This window comes from Bombus flavifrons, chromosome 2 (genome assembly GCF_040668555.2).
Source record: "Bombus flavifrons isolate JBK064 chromosome 2, iyBomFlav1_principal, whole genome shotgun sequence".
In the NCBI taxonomy this organism is placed as follows: Eukaryota; Metazoa; Arthropoda; class Insecta; order Hymenoptera; family Apidae; genus Bombus; species Bombus flavifrons.
Genome location: NC_138443.1, coordinates 8,338,446 through 8,355,745, shown reverse-complemented (window position 1 = coordinate 8,355,745; position 17,300 = coordinate 8,338,446). Strand labels below are relative to the sequence as shown.

Here is a 17,300-nt window from a genome sequence, read left to right as displayed (position 1 = left end):
TTAGATAAGTCGATTTATGTTGATTAATAACTTGAAAAAGTATTTCTCGCGAATTTCTTTTAGAAAATATTTTCTATCATTTATGTGATCATCTCGTTTAACAAATTTCGTAACGTTTCTAATTTTTCCAATATCATGCGCAGTTCGTAAACCTTGGCGACTTGGCAAGCGACTGCTAATCTCGCGTAAATCGTACTTTCAGTTTTCAGGAGTGCAATTTTATAGGGTATACGTGCAATATTTTTTGTGCGTCGTGTTTTCGCAGCAATCTCGCCGCGATAAACGTTTTACCAGAGCAACAGCACTGTAACACAAACGGGCAAAGACATTTCGATGATTCACCAAAAAACAAAAAAAAAAAAAAAAAAAGAGTGCTGTTTGATCTACGACAAAAGCGCGATGGCTGTGGCGCTGAAACGGTCCAACCGGGCTCTAGAACGAATACTACCTTTGATATTGGCTTTATCCGGCCAGGGATCTAAATTAGCACCGACTCGTTATTTATATCGCAACTCCGTTATTTATGACTCCGGCTCGCCGCTACATGAACTTTTTTGTCCGATCCGAATGTATCGTATTTCCTGTAGGAATTTCCAAACGGTGTCGAGATTTTTTTTATCTACGACGATGTTCTGCACCGTAATCCGCGTTGACTTTTATTTCACGGCTTCGTCGACTACGATCACTTTCATTTGCGGATAAATTCAACTACGAAATGTGTTTACCGTTAATAGATTTTTTAATCAGTCCATTGCGGAGAACGCATATTTATAGGGAAGGAAATGGATGCCAGTTTTATAGAACGGTGCACGAAATTGGGAAAAGTCATATCTTTTTTCTGTTTGCTGTTACAAACAAATGTTAGAGGACAAAAAGGAGAATAGTTCCGGGTTCTTTATCGATCGTATATTTTCGTGTTTACAATAGGAGGTATATGTGCATTACGAAGTTATTAATTATATATGAAATTTGTTATTAAAATAATGTAAACTTTTTGGTTTTCGTATTAGTAAGATACTATGAATTTTGGATATCAAGTCAACCGTATGTGAATATTAACGATGATAATGAACAGCGAAAATATCGTGGAGATTAGATCTTATTATGAAATATTGTACATTTTTTAAAAAGAGAACAATTTTGAAATTTTGTTATTCATCGAAAATTATCTTGATCTAATATTTAGAACTAAACTGTAATATCTAGGATAGCTAAACAGAAGGTTCTAATTGAACAGTATTTTAGCAATTAAAAACATCATACGTTGGTGAGTCATATTAGAAGATTAGATGTGAATGTATAAATCTAGCGTTGCTAATTCCAAGTCTATTTAGTATTATCTACTGTTTACGATCAAGATTTGCAATATTGAAAAATTCTTACTCATCATCTAGCGCGTAGGATGCTGCGAAGTTTTTCTATTTATAATATTGTACGTAATTAACGAGAAAGATTAGATAAGAACGAAATCGTATTTTGATATAAAGCAAGGATCGCAGAATCTGCGTGTAATAATGGTCCAATCACATTGGTCTGTCTAATACGATAACAATTAATTATTTAATTAGCTGGTTTGCAATCGTCGACGTCGAATATTGGCAGAATGCTCGTATTGAGCAGTGTGCGAGGCGCGGTATACGTTTGTGGCAATCGATGTTTGCTTTACATACTATTCATACGTTTATGGCTGATGCGTGTTTGCCCATTTGTGAACGGGCTTGCGATTGTGCAACTAAAGGGGTAGATGGATTATTTGATAAAATTGATACTCGACGTTTAAAACTTTTGTACGTATCACGGACAGCATGAATACGAATACAGCAAATAAAAACGATTCACCGCTTTTTTTATACATATGTATATGTATATGTATATGTATATGTATATATATATGTTTCAATGTTTGATCGCGTGCATGGCAGCGAGAAATTTTCATTTGGAATTGATAAGCGTGAACACATACAGATATTTAAATCGCAACAAACGCGCGCGTAGTAGGTCAACGTTTGCCTGGATCCATAGTTTACGCGACCGAGATATTTCAATATTTGAAGAACGATTGAAATTATTATATAATAGTCTCACACATTTATCTAGGAGGGGAAGGGATCAAGCGATTTGTGGAGTTTGGATTTCGAAATAAAAGACTGCGAACAATTAATTTCCATATTCAGGCTAAATTCCAACGTTGATTTCTCTTCTTTAAATGATTCAAAATAGATATTTGAATAGCCTGAAAGAATTTTAATATAATGTTTGTATCTTCTATCTATATATGTACATCCTATAGAGGGTGTAATAAGAATCCCGGTCAATATGCAAAACGAAATGAAGATATTCTTTGGTTTGTTGGCAATCTGGTCGATCTTCGACGTGCTCAATGTTTTTGGAGTAACGGCCCCGTGGAATCCTTCGTCCGCTGTCGAAAGGAAGTAAGTGTGACGGATTATGTCTTGGTAATTTATTATGTAATAAAAACGGTGACACGTAGTCGATTGGTACTTTAGATGTTGAGATCGTAGATTAATAGCGAAGGTTTTCCTCGATGTCGAAGGGTTTCTTATAAAGGCGAACGATTTATTTCACAGACTTTCAGCACAGTAACAGAAGGTATTTCTCACAGGATCGGCAGTTTTGTGAGCTCGACCTATCATGTAACCAGAAATATGTTCGGACACGTGTTGAGCGCACTACAAAAATTACAGTGACAAGTGTTTCCTTTAAATTTAACAATACACACGATGGTATATTTTTTATCGAAACAATGAACGATTGTTATATTTGTTTTAATGTTTCTGGCTGTAAACATGTAGTTAAATATGTTTACCATGTGACGTGTTCGTATAGTGGCGTAAATAAGAAAAAAGCGTGAAATATAATCAGCCGTTTTTATTGCAGTCGGAGATATTAATTTTGTTAAAAGATCTGGCGAAAAGGCGAAAACAAAGAAGAAAGTTCTTTTATGTATGTAAAAATAGCTTGAAGGAAGCTGTAAGGGATTCTCTTCTGGGGTTCTTTGGTCTCGCAATCTTTCGGTACATTATTGAAGAAAGATCAACAAATGGAAAGCAACTTTTATCCAGAAAGACACAGAATATTACTTCTGTTGCCATTTCCCTTTGAAACTTTAATATTTGTTGTTTCATTCTTTTACACTGGACCAGAGATATTTTCCTCGAAAGATTCTTCACACTTTTAACACGTACTATTTTTTATTAGAAATCCAATTATCGAAGAGAATTATTCACATTCACATTCGCATCCATATTCGTTTAAAAATTAATTGTGATCAAAAACCAATTATCCTCTATCTGAAGGTACAAAGAATGAATGTAGGAAGATGGCGAACGAAAAAGTTATTAGTCAGGAGGCAATACGCGTTTTATCATTTCTTTCAATTACCACCTACGATTTACCTTTATGAATGAGCCTGGAACGAGTATTTTAGAGACCTCTTACGTCAACGGCGTTAGGGGTCGGTTGGCCGGCGCATGGCTGTATTTTTCTTTGGGCTTTTAATTAGTCCGGTCATTAATTAAACACAACTTAGCCCGGTTCGGAACCCGGTTGCCGCCGCTGCTCGACATCCTCCGGCTCCTAACCCTTTTTTTCCGGTTCACCATCCACCTTTTCTGTTCCGCTTTGCTACACTCCACGAATTTTTACCTAGAATGCCTCCAACGTGTAAACATGCCGGCGCCAATTTATTTCATCGCGGGGAACATTTTAAAACAGCGGTCCAGGGGATAGTTTCTTCCTTCATCCTTCTCTCTTCGCCCTTACAACGCACCTCCATCGCTTGTTCCTCCAGTTCCTACGAATCTCCATTTTCTCCAAGGATCGAGTTAACGCTATGCTATGTCTGCGAGCTACGGTTTTTATTAAAAAATGTATTTTATCAAAACTTGTGTTTAAAACGATCAAACGGGTTGTAGATGGAAGTACACATCGCTGACGTAGTACGTATTAAAACAATATACTTTTATTGACAAACTCTAACAAGCTTTGCTTTATTTTAAATTATAAGATACAAAGGGAGAGATTTCTAACGAAAGAAAATTATAAAATAAAATACTATAATATACGAAAAAGCACATTTTTTTAATGATAAAATAACTAGAAAGTAGAAGTAATTAAAAGAATTAAATTTGTACTAAATATTGTTCCCTGATACTTACAACTGCCAATGCACGTATTCTTCTTTCTTCCAATTTCTATCAATCGTTTCACCGTTTTATCAACCTTCTCCTCCATCTTTGACTTGTCTTCTATCTGTTCTCCGCTGTCTGTCTTTTGCCAAGTACTAGTTTTTCTCCTTCTCTTTCCGTATGCTTGCCTCTCTCGTCGCGATTTACGAGGTTGCGGAATAGCCGCAGGCTTTGAAACGGAGAAAGCCCGGCAGGGATAAGTGGTCGTTTTGTGTCTACGCCGGCTAGAGGGTGGTATTTCTTGTTCGGTGATTAATGCAGAGTTTTATAGCGGCTAGTATTATCGGGGAATATAATATTTATGTAGGGTGTCGGAATTGATGTTGTACGGGCGCCATTGGTTCCGTGAAATTACCCTTCCGTTGTTGCGACAGAGCGCAATAACGTCGAAGCAAGAATTTGCCTGCGGATACAAGAAGTTTATACTCGTCGGGTTTCAGTATAGGTTACGTATACATATATACATATATATCGTTACGAAATAAGAAATAAGGCTGACTTGAATTTTCGATTTGTAAATTTTCTCTGGAAGTCAAACAGAGAAGATGTTTCCGATCGAATACGAATCGACCTCAAATATTTCTTTCGTATTTGGTGTGTAACGAACGGTGTATACGTCGCGAGGATTGGTCTTTTCGAAGCTTCGGAAGCTTCAAGTTTCTTTCATTAAATTTATAGACGTAATTCTAAATGTTATCCTAAAACCGGGGCCAACTTTTATCATTCACGTCGTCGATTAAGATTGGGTTCCTTCTAACTTTCAGGATTCCTTAATATTCCTTCTATTAAAAATAAGATGTATGATAGTTACATTTGCAAGGACTAGAAGGAAATTAATAGGTCTTTAATAAAACTTCCTGTTCCGTGATTGTTCTGAGAAGCTCTTGCTTCAAACAGAATATAAGATCTGATTATTAGATTAAAGCGACATGTGAAAAACGAACATAGTGTTCAAACTGTTTGACACAGATTTACAATGTATACTAGATCCATCTTATACTTCGTCCTGAGACAATGCCCATAGATAAACAGGTCAAAAGGTACAGCGATCGCGACGTCTAAGACCGAACAAAAATATCTTTTACAATAATTTAACGATCATCCTACTTTCAATTGTATTCTCCGAGATAGGAGGATCTCTTTTATGTTCTTATCCTTTGAAATCTTTTAATGGGAATTTTCTACGCGGATAGCAAGGTGACTTAACTGACTGACTGATAATATTATTGTACCCTGTAGAAATGGAAGAACTTTTAATACGCAAGTCTGGAACGAATCGAGTTATTTCAAGGTAGAGGCAAGGCCGACGCGACCGCCACGGAGGATGGTAACTGCTTATAAATTGATTTCTGAAGAACTCTTGGATCTACTCATTCTTGTTTCCTTTATTATGAAGTACGATCGATGGTCAAGAAGAACCTTCCTTGTCATAATTGCTTTGGAAATTCGAGAATTGGACAGATTTTGACGTTTAATGTTATTTTTCAATTTTCTAAAACGCGATATGATTTCCAGTCGTGATTTATATTCCTATCCGTTTGTATGTTCTGACTATTATTATTTGTTGCTATATTATTATATAATTATCGTATTATTGTTTTATCTCGAAATAATTCAATTACGATAGTCATTAGTCCTTGTTCTTTTGCTAGAACGAAAAATTCCAATCGATAGCAATCCTTTATTCTGAAAGAAAAATGTCGGTTCTAAAAGTTTGTTAGGAAGATGATACATTTACACTGTACATGTGAATGTGTGTGTAAGCGTTAGAGGGTGTCCTGGTCTGAGTTGAGACAAAGGACCGTTAGTCGTCGTTAAGAAGCATCTGGAAGAGTCGGTTGGCGACAAGCGTGCGTGCAAGACGTTCTTCAGAGTGTAACATAGATGTATAGCTGTTGTGTGTGAAATAAAGTCAGTTATTTGTATTTCCAAATCCTCTGATTTCCTTAACAAAGTTAAATGATCAAAACGATTGTAGCGCATATTTGACAAGCTTTCAGATCTTCAAGATATCTGAATAAAAGGTAGACTACTTGTTGTAGTAAAGCAGTTGAAAAGTACAACTGATAGTACTTCGATCACAGCTGTAATTACAATCGCTAATTAAAGAAACGATATCATACTGACAATGTTATCCATTCCACGAGATACAAAAGCATTCGACGCGTTTTCGCTTTGAATTCAACGTCATAGATACTCTTTGAAAAGCAAAGAGAGAGGACACAGTTTAACGCGATCGCCTCCTGCTGTTGGAATGGTCGCACTGATAAACCGAATTCCCCGTCACTTCGATAAGGCAGCGAAACAAAATGGTCTATCGCCATCCCTCGCTGGCGTCTGCTAGGAAAGAATCGCGTTGCTTTCGTCGGTCTTATTGTGATTTCCGATTCCGTTCGATTTGTCGTCTCGGCCGATTCCGTTCAGTCGCTGAACTTGCAAATGCAGCCAGGTGCATCGATCGCGGACACTCGGCAGCACGACGCGACGCGAGGGTGCAACCAGAGGTTTGGGCGGATGGGGAGGGAAAATGGTCTGGAGGCGTACCTGTGTAAAGGGGAAAACGAGCGACGAGAAACGATCGTGAGAGCTCGTGGAGGGATAGAAACGGGCTGCATAGAGGCGCGCGAAAGAGAAATGGATAAGAAGAGGACGTCCTCGTTGGTGGAGAGCAGACAGAGGGTATCTGATAAAAAGAAAGGGGACGAGAAACAAGTGACGGTGTGAGAGAGACACGTGTAGAGACAAGACGGAGACGACGAGTACAACGAAATGTTAGAGTGAACGGTGATCGTTTTATAGAGAGAAGATGGTGGCGTGGGTCGATCGGCGAACAAGCGACGACCGATGCAAACGAAAGGTAAGATAATGGAAAATCAGAAAGAACGAGCCGGTTGGATTGTCGTGGGGCCGGAGACAGGTGGAAATGTAAAATGGCAATACTTCAAATTCATTTGCGTGACAATCTCCGGTTCCTTCCGCTCGATCGACCGTCTCTCCGCCTCGATAAAATCAGAAGTTCGTCTGCTCGAAAATCGGAGGGCTGATACTAATACGAGAGGAGGCCGTCGGCGAGGAAGAAACGTAACACGTAAGGCGGCAGGAGAATCGTTGGACGAAGAAAGAAATAGAGGAAAAGAAGGGAACGAGATGGAAATCATAAAGAGGAAAACGAGAGGTGAATATTCTTGATCCTTTTCGGTAGTTCCGCGGTTCGTTCGCTCCGACGATTTGCCCTCAAAACTCATTGGTCGTGGCAAAAGGGAAATGAGCCTCGGCTCTCTTTCGTTTACCTCCATCGTTCGTCTTTTCGCCCACCCTCGTAACAGCTATCTTCCGAGACACTTGCGTTAATTCGCCGCCGTTGTACGATTCCTTGTACCACGATTTGGGGTATAATTGTCAGATCTACAAGGCTCCACAACATCTTTTGCGTATATTTATCAAGTATCACCGTAGATACATAGAGCTGGAAATTAGTAATAAACTTTAGAAACGAATAAATTCTTGTACGCTGTCATAACAGTCGTTAAATATTTAATCTATTCTGAGAAAAAATTTCGAAGTATAAAATAATCAAAAATTCATCCATCATCGATACAATATGAACGTAATCGATCTTGAACATTGCGCTCTCAAATTGAAATTATCAAATATTTATAAAATTTCCTTTACCTCAAGCAACCGAAAATCTTCTCGATATCGAAATAAAACTTCAACGATACGTACTTACAATTTTTATACCGCTATTAAATACTTTTATCGGATCACGCGTTACGAAAAGAACATTAAACACGGCTAAAGTATCGAGATTCATTTAGCTTTTGTTTCTTGATAACATCGACGAGTCCAATTTCGTTTTACCGTCCTCCCCCACTCTCACGCGGTTACCGTAGCCATCAAATTTCCCTGCAAAGCCGAAACAGCCTTCACAGAAAGAAGCGGAACAAGAATGAATCAAATTACACAGGCACGCAGGTGGATTAAAACGCTAAAGAGGAAAGAATTTCCATTGGCCTGAAAAAATGACATTAGCGAAATCCCCGTCGGTCCTTTTCGTTTTCACCCTTCTCCCTCTTCCTTCTCTCGTCGCGATTCTTTGTTTCTACCAGTATACGCTCTTCCTTCTTTCGTTTCTCTATCCTCCTTCGTCATTCTCATTTCCCTTGGCCGTTTCGTTTCGGTGCGCTCGTTTTATTTCACCCGCCTCTCGTTCAATGATCCTCCAGCTCCCTTCCGACCTTTTCGAATTAACGTTTCACCACGAATCCGCAAATAAATTTCGCGAACCACTATTACCGGTCCGGCCAGGGCAAGGAAGTAAATCTCCGGATAAGAGAAACCGACCACCGTCGTGGTTATCATTGAAGAATTTATGTGATTTCGAACGTCCATTAACTAGTTCCGTATCGGTGGACAGTTAACCGAGAATAGAAATTGAAATCAAGCCGCGAGTGAATCGACTGAATCGATATAGATGAGTGTTCTCGAAATAGGATACATGAATCATCCTGATGGTATCCTGATCTTTAATTATTTCGAAGGGAACGTTCTCGATGGTGAAGCACTCGAGCTTCTCTGTTTGCCAAAAACAACGTGGAAATAGACGTTAAAGATAGTATTCGAATGTATTTGCGCTCCGGGAAAATTTAAAGTTTGGAAATTTTAAAGACAGTCTTGAGGGTTCTAGAGTTTCCAATGCTCCAGATTCTCATTGTGAGCGGGGTCAAAGACTTGATGTTAGATTCAAGATTTCGATTGGGTGTAAGGTTTCCATCGGATTTTCAAATTCAATAGGCGATTCATGAATTCGATTGGAATTGAATATTCACTTGAGTTCAAGGGTCTGATGAAACATAAAGAAATAGAAATAGTTCGATTGAAATTAAATGAAATATATTAAATTGGATATAAAGATTCAGTCGAGTGGCATTTCAGAAAATTTTATATTATATCGTTTTTTATATTTTGTAGCTCTTACGTTGCACATTATAAACTCGAGTAAATACCGTAGGCATTATTATTTCGCTAATGAAAGTACAATTTATCCGTCAAACTATATATTGCTTTAATATTTGTATTGCGTTAAGTAGGTTAATTTATCGTGTCACGCTAAAAATAGGATAGTAACAGAGAAGGAAAGAGAACAGAGGAGAAGTAGAAAAGATGGGTCCACGAGTAGAATAAGACGGAAAGTAAGAGAAGAGAAACGAAGAATTATAGAATTTAGTGGTAACCAAGGGTACAGTGCATTCAGGTCGAATGTTGAGCAACGTACGCAAATAGAATGCGAAATGTCAATTACACCGTTCGTACTGTGCTTTATTAAATTCCGTTTCAGTTATTAGAGTTTGCAGAAAGTTCTGGAAATGCTCGAGACACGATACTGTTTCGTTAATGCGATACAGGAATGTAGAAAGGACGATCGACGAGTACACTTTAAAACCATTTTCATCCTCTCTTCAACAAACTTCCCATATTGTATTAGACAGTGTTTCAATTCAATATGTATTGAAACCATAGGAAAATTGTGTTTTCAGTTTCTTGGTATCTCGTCTAATCCCCAAACTGCTTTAACTCGTGTTAAAAATTTCGTTTACGTTTTTTACCTTTCATTTTTTCACGTCGATTTCACGTTCATTGCTTTTTATAAAATATTTTATCTATTAACTTGATTGTTTTTCAATTTTGTGTTCAATATTGGAACAAATAGGTCTACAATAATACAGTGTATCTTCTCTTAATCAGATCGTGTAATCGTTAATTTCAAAATAAATTTAATTTGATATTATGATAATATTTGATGAATAATTAATAATAAAAAATAATCATCGATCACTATTATCGACCAAATTAAGGGTCAATACAGAAATTGAACAAATTCTGAGAAAGGGGACGGTCGATATACTTGAAGTTTCTGTAAAAGTATCAAATTTCGCTGCTCCAAAATTCCCAGTTCTGTTTCCTTTTAGCCAAACCTTTGTTGAGTTGGAAGCGTCTAAAACTTGTGCGAGCAGAAGACAGCGGCGTTCAATTACGAAGTACAAAGGCTTGGTCGATGTCGTCCGTTGTTCTTGGTCGGCCGTGCGTTTGTTTGTCTTCGATGAGTCCGTCTGGGGCGGATCTCCATTGTTCTTCACGGATTGGGTCTTTCGTAGGGATTAATGAGACTGGTTCTTGGTTTCTCAGACATCCGATTGAGAACCTATTTTAATAAGTTAATGATTCTACTCCCGAATTTTGTTGAATTTACCCTAATTAGTCTTCGTAAGGTTGAACACTTTCTAAATCCATTATTCGATCGACTATTCTTCTATGAAAACAAACTTATCCGAAATCACATGAACAATAAACTGTTTTTGTCTTCTGCGAAGAATTTTTCCAAACAACTCTATTCAAATTACTATTCTGATGTTTTCTTGTTCTCATAAGTAGAATAAAGAAATTCAGATATACAGTCACCTATAAAAGTCCTCGTACACCAGAAAGGCTATTTCTATTTAAATAAAGCATACGTAACACGATAACATATTTACTTTCTAACATAGATATGCAGCAATAATAAAATAGCTTTTAGACGTCTTGGCATAAAACAAACTACCTTTGGACTGAATTTTTGTGACATTTTAGTTTAATAGAAGTAGACTATAAAACATTTCTTTTTATAGAGTATACGAATATTTTTGACGATGAATTGGTGCAATAAACTTTTGGCTCAGTTATATTCAAAGGGCGAAAAATATTCTTCAAATCGCAAAGTAATTATTGACGTAAGTTCAAGGATGAGAATTTTCGGGCATCGTTTTAAATAACACTAAAGTTTCCGACACATTCGGTTGGTACGCGTAAAGCCCGACCTTTACAGCCTTTCAACTTTTTTACAACGGCTGCTTTACGTGCTTGTCCCGAAAATGTCGGTAGTGGCTACTTTACTTAGGTATCCTGTGTCTCAAGCATCCACAATTTGCGCTCGAGGAGTACGAAAACAGTGCACATAGCCGAACGAGTATGTATACAGTAATCTGCATATAGGGTGTGTTGTTAACTGACAAATTTCGTTTTCAAGCTTCCTAATTACAATTCATTTAATACATTTGGTAAATTAAAACAATCTTCCGCCAGTTTGAAATAAACAGAATTAAATGGAACGCCAACAGCGCGCAGCAAAGAATTTCTCATTTAAATAATTACGAAATCTGCTGCAATTAACCTTTGACAAAGTGTACTTACATTTTATTTTCATATCTTTTCATTTCTTTCATTTGTTTGATATACTTCCAGGTTTATTACTACCGTTTTATGACATCGTCTTCTTCCTTGTTCTCGAAATTGCCTGTGAAGTGTACTATTTTAGAGTTTGGAGCGGTGCCACGTATCTTTTTATTTCTATTATACCATTTCTTATCTCGTCGTTTTCATTTTATAACTTCAGTCTTTCCCTTAGAATTTTAAGCTTTTTCTTTTTCTTTTTTCTTTTTTTACTCTTGCATAATTTCATTTTTAATTATCACAGTTTCAGGCGTACTTTCATGTAAGAATACATTTCTGTGAAAGATCTTATCTTAAAAGACATGAGATAGGAGACACGAAGCAGAGTTAACTATATAATAAAGTGCTATTATCTCTGGTTAAGAAATCCAAACCGGGATTCGTGTATTTGACCAGAGCAGCAAGTAAACCATCCTGTATACCTTGCGGACTGTGTGAGTATCTTTGAATGTTTATTCGTACACAAACAGCAAGTATGAACACCTGATCTCGAAGGTTGGGGTGTCTGCGGTTCAGCCAAAACCGAAATTACGGGGTTAATGGAAGTCTGGACGTGGTTCGCCTCCTTGCAAGGAAACGGAAAACGGAGCTGGAAAGGTATTTCACTCTCCCTCTTGTTGTAGAAAAAGACCAGGCTGCCCTTTGCCGGTGAAATAACCGGCTCTTCCTATCTTTTGGTCTCAGACTACCTTCATTTTCGGAACAAATGCGCGCAATTACTTGCTACTTTGCCCTACGCCTCCGTCATTAGAGATAAATAAGAAATCGGACTGCATTAAAGCCAAAACCGGAAAATCGTAAAAGGAAAAGCTTCCTTGCTTCGTTTGTCCATATGAAAGAAAAATCGTTATTTATTAGATAATTTTTATATGCAATTGCAAAAATTAAACGATAGCGAAATTTCGATATTCCGCATAAAATAAATTTTTATAAATGGAATAAGATTAAACAGTAGAAAATAAAAATACGAAACGGGAAGTAGAAAAGAGAAATGCGAGAAGAAGTTTACTTTTAATTTGTCGATCGGACACTTATATTCCTGTGAAAAGTTCTACCACATAAGCTCGCTTCCTGCAGAAACTGGTTTTAGTACAGCTACATGATAACTGTACATCAAGTGAGCATGATGCTTCTCAACGAATATTCAGGTTTGATATCGAAAGTTGCGATAGTACCGTCGTTGAAGGGCAAAGAAATGCTTCCGTCTATCACCAAGCCAGCGTCAAAGCCACAGGATTTCACAGTAAGCTTGTTGCACTTTTGTCTGTCCGGGCAACATTTCTGGTTCTTGCACCGTGTAGTATGATACATTTCGCGGATCATGTATACCATGTTCAAATCCTCTGAAAAAGCATCTGCACTAAAAACGTTTTCTCAGAGCAAGCAAATTCGAGACAAAAGGTTCTATTATCTTTTCTTCTACTTTATCTTATCATTTCTTATATTATCAGATTTTACCAAAGAGAGTTATAATTGCAAATTCTTCATTCACTAACCGAAACGTTATTATCGTAGCTACTATTTACTTGATCGTAGTTACTGACGTTGAACAATTCAGTTACCTGGAGAATAGATGAGAGCTTGATGATATTTGTGGAGTAATTCGTTGGTTTCCTCTTTGCTTAATTTAATGCCGGTGGCTATTTCGACGATACATCGAACAGTTTCGGCCGATTGAATGTTAATAGATTTGTACCAGAATTGGGAGCCAGTACCTGTACAAACGCACATACCTGAACTTCGAATTTGATGCGGCTCTTGATCTTCAACTCTGATTTGTAAAGTTATTGGTCTGACTGCCAAAAATTCTCCTATAAATACCTAAATTTCACGTAAGAAATATTGGCCATGAATTATCGAATATTCTTATAAATGTCGTATAACGCAGGATTGAACGAAATTTCGTGCAACTAACTTCGTTCAATGCCAGCCAAGGCAAAGTCCTCTGCCGTGGTTGAAGTGAGTCCGCTATTTTCCTTTGTGTCGTTCGCGCAAGAGCTCTGAGAATTCAATTAACCTTAATTAAAGCGGTTAATGAGATTGATCAATGCTTGGTCGTGTTTTACATTCGTTTCTTCTTGCGTTTCTGCAGGAACGAAGGTGACGAAGAACTTCTCGTCGAAGAATAAGAATACGTAAAAACGTATAAAGCGCTTGGTGCTCGGAGAAACGAGCTTATTTAGTTTTAATGGCATTAATGAAGGACGAGCGTGGAAGAGGACGAAGAAATTTTAATGAAGAGTAATGAAGAACGACGTTAATGATGAACTCTCGATGCATTTAGAATAACGAAACTCCAGTGATAGAGTAATTACATTAATATTAAACGTTTTCCTATAAATAGAAAATTCGATCAATATTAACGAATAATTGTTATTAAATTAATTAATAAACTTTTGTTACGTGTTACAATAGGTGAACTCGGTTGTAAAATATTCACAATATATTGATAATTGCGTGTATACAATATAATATTCACGATAATATTCACAATTATTAATAACTGGATATAATTTTTCATCGACTTGTATTTTTTTCAGTAAACTTTCTTCCTCTATCATGTGCGAGCAAAGATTTGCGATCGATCTGTACATAAATTTACCTCTGATCGAATCTGATTTATAAATTTTACCTTTACGTTGAGCAACCTTTACGTTGAGCAACCTTTACAGTGAGCAAATTCGATTATCTAATATTTCTATATGATAATTAAAGGTATCAAAGTGACGATAGCATCTAAACAAACTGAATGCAATTTGTCTCGCATTTTTTCCGATAAATTGTCCAAATAAATAGAAATCCACGATTCTGCTTTTTTTCATCCGTATAAATTACGATTTCTCGTAAAATTCCTGTTATATACAATTAAAAAGTTACGTCTTCTTTGTATAACTCGTAACTACACGGTTATTGTAATTTACAAGTTCTAACTGCCGAAGTTCCGGCGTACAGGAGGTTATAACTTGAAACTACTCGGTGCAGAGGACCTGCCGTGAAATGAAGACGCATTACGGCCTTTATGAAAACGTAGAATCGGCGATACGTACGGCTTACTTAAAACTTAAGAGAATAGATTGCCCGGAGAAAGAACTCCGTTATGCGATTCCTTCAAGGAGAGAGTGAGAGAAAGGTAGCTTGTTGCGGGCATTTTATCGTTTTTACCAACGTAATTTAGGTGTAAGAACCACCGAAGGAACGCGTAAAGTTTAATCTGCAGAATGGGAGCCGAAACAAAGACTCGAAACATAGCGTACGTAACAAATTCACGAGAATAAGAAAATAAATATTCTGTTGCTCGCGTGTTATTCTCTGCCTACGTTTCGTTGCACACGTTTTATCAACTAATAATATTAGAGGAGTAATAATATTATGATGGAAGTTATGGCTTATAGATTTCTGTTGCATAATTTTAGTACTTCACGTGATTAGATGGAATTGGATGGCTTGCAATTTGTAAAATTGACGTGTAGAGCTGTACCTGATTTATTATCAAACATCTTACCGTGCCATATAAAAGAATTTATCGACGCTATTAATTTGCAACTGGTGGTTTGTAAAACTTCGCTAAAGATAGATATTATATTATTACTTCAATTGCAATTCTGTTATAAAATGGACAGAGTAATCTATATCGTTTTAAACAATTCTAGAGTTTGTAAATTACAAATTGATAAAAAATGCGTTATGTGAATTTCAAAACGCGGTCGTAGATTTCAAGATGCGATAGAACGAAAATGACAGGAATATTTTGAACATATAGGGCATAATGTAAGTGTGTATGAATTGACAGGAGATTAAAAGTACATCTTGTGAACGAAAGTGGGGAGGAAAGGAAGAAGAGGAATCGAGAGTCTCGAAAAAGAAAAATTTCCTGCAGCTACCGCATTGTAAAAGTAACGAATAAAAATGCACATATTGATTTCTGACAGGGTAGAACAAACGCGGATCAGAGAGAATAACTTCTCTATAATGTACCCACTCGGCTCTTTTCTCTCCTTGTGTACGGCTCTTCTCGTGTATATGAAAAGGTCGTCTGTAAAGTCCTTCTCCATTCATCACTGTTCGAATGCGACTTCGCATCAATAGCGTGTATTTTCCTGTATGAAGTCGCTCAAATATGCTTTCGATGTTCGTCGCGAATTTCGGAGGAAGCGTAAAAATGTTATTGTCGTTCGATCGGATGCTCGGATTGATGCCCAACACAGGTTTCACGTTGTCTGTAATTAATTTGGAGGATAGCAAAAATGTGCCATCTCCACCTATCGGAATCACCAAATCCGCCCAGTTCATAAATTTCCATGCGTCTGCTATCCTGTGCAACGAAATATAAATAATATACATATAACGAAAGTTCGAATATTATCGTAACAAATATTATCATAGCGATAATATTAATACTATCATCGCAAAATTGTCCTAAGCAAACAACGCGAGTTCAAAAGTAACATTCAATATTAAAAAAAAAAAAAAGGAACAAAAATATTAATTTGAAAATTTGGTAGAATTTATTTCGATAAGAATATTTTGCTGCAAATTTTTAAAATTATAAAAATCGTAAATTTCTTTTTATAGAAATTAATAGATAATATAATAATTCGAAAATAATGTTTATCGTATCTGCTGAACGGTATTGAAGAAGAAAATTTAATGAATACGAGTGAAGTTAATGAATAAGAGTGAAGTATCGTTTCTTATAATATGACGAACGATGAGATACGAAATGATAAATATATTCAAACGGTTGTCAATGCGTTAATTACAGAGGTAATTAAGCTACTATCTGAAAATATAAAAGTGAGAAATCATAAAGTCATAAAGGGAAAGAGACGCGAACATTTCTGAAGCACCCGCTCCATTTTATCTTTCTTCTTTATATTTGTTGCATACAGGCGTAGCCGTTTCATCGGACATTAAACTTTATTACGTAATAATCTTTCGCGTTACCTTTTCGTAATAGAAAAATTGATGTTGAGCTTTTTTAAAATCGCTGCTAGATTTTGTTCGCAAGTAATCTGTTGTTGATGCTCGGTAAAAATTTCGTTCGGATCTTTTCCACGTTCTTTCAACATTGACCATATTTGGTCTTCGTTCAGATTGGGGTTCTGTGATCGCAGGAACTCCAACGAGGATAGTTTCGAAACGCAGAGGACTCTACGCGGTCGATAAGGTGTATTGTTTAAACAATTAAAGATTTTCATGATTAATAGCGAAATTATTCTCGAACGGCACAAACTTTATCGATTTAGGTTAGATTATACGAAAAATATTGAAACCTTTCCGAGCAACGCTCGGCGCAGTCACTTCAGATCAATACTAATTACACGGGAAAATTAGTTCGGTTTCGTTATGATATTAAATATTGAATCAAGAGATTGTTCCGTTGCCGTTGCTTTCAAATCAAATATCCAATGTATTGTGTAATATTTAAACACTGGCGAAGTTTCAACTTTATTGTAACGAATTATCGGCGAGTTTATCCCGTTTATTGAGGGTTGGAAATTTCGTTTCGAGCACCTTTATAACAACATTATTACTTGATAAATCCTGAAGTAACCAGACACATTTACCCTTCTCGCTGATGGTTTATTTCGTTACCTAATTCAATTCTATGAAATTGAGTGCTTCGTCCGATTTCTAAAAGCATGTCCGAATATTACGTTTAAATTACGAGTAACATTAGGAAATTATAAACGAAATTAAATTTACTCATAACGAAGAAAAGTGACTTTGAAGAAGACAGCCATGTATAAAAATTAAATAATTAATATAATTCCTACAATCTAGTTGCAACGAAAATGGTCAATCTGCATTTTACCGTATAAATTA

At 36.6% G+C, this 17,300-nt stretch overlaps 1 protein-coding gene across 3 annotated transcripts; it reads right to left on the bottom strand.

The window, feature by feature from the left end:
* Positions 1-4,103: 4,103 nt before the first annotated feature.
* Positions 4,104-17,097, bottom strand: LOC138190046 (NAD kinase 2, mitochondrial). Of its 3 annotated transcripts, XM_069132511.1 has the most exons (6): positions 16,748-17,097; positions 16,419-16,625; positions 15,454-15,786; positions 13,390-13,474; positions 13,037-13,295; positions 12,455-12,817 (listed from the first exon to the last, which is right to left on the bottom strand). In XM_069132511.1, the coding sequence occupies exons 2-6, from the start codon at positions 16,541-16,543 to the stop codon at positions 12,588-12,590; spliced, it is 1,032 nt and encodes a 343-aa protein (XP_068988612.1). In that variant the 5' UTR covers positions 16,544-16,625; positions 16,748-17,097; the 3' UTR covers positions 12,455-12,587. The 3 variants fall into 3 exon arrangements, with proteins under 3 accessions (XP_068988611.1, XP_068988612.1, XP_068988609.1); XM_069132510.1 differs by lacking the exon at positions 12,455-12,817 and adding an exon at positions 4,104-4,611 and having other exon boundaries at positions 16,419-17,097; XM_069132508.1 differs by having other exon boundaries at positions 16,419-17,097.
* Between the last annotated feature and the right edge of the window lie 203 nt (positions 17,098-17,300).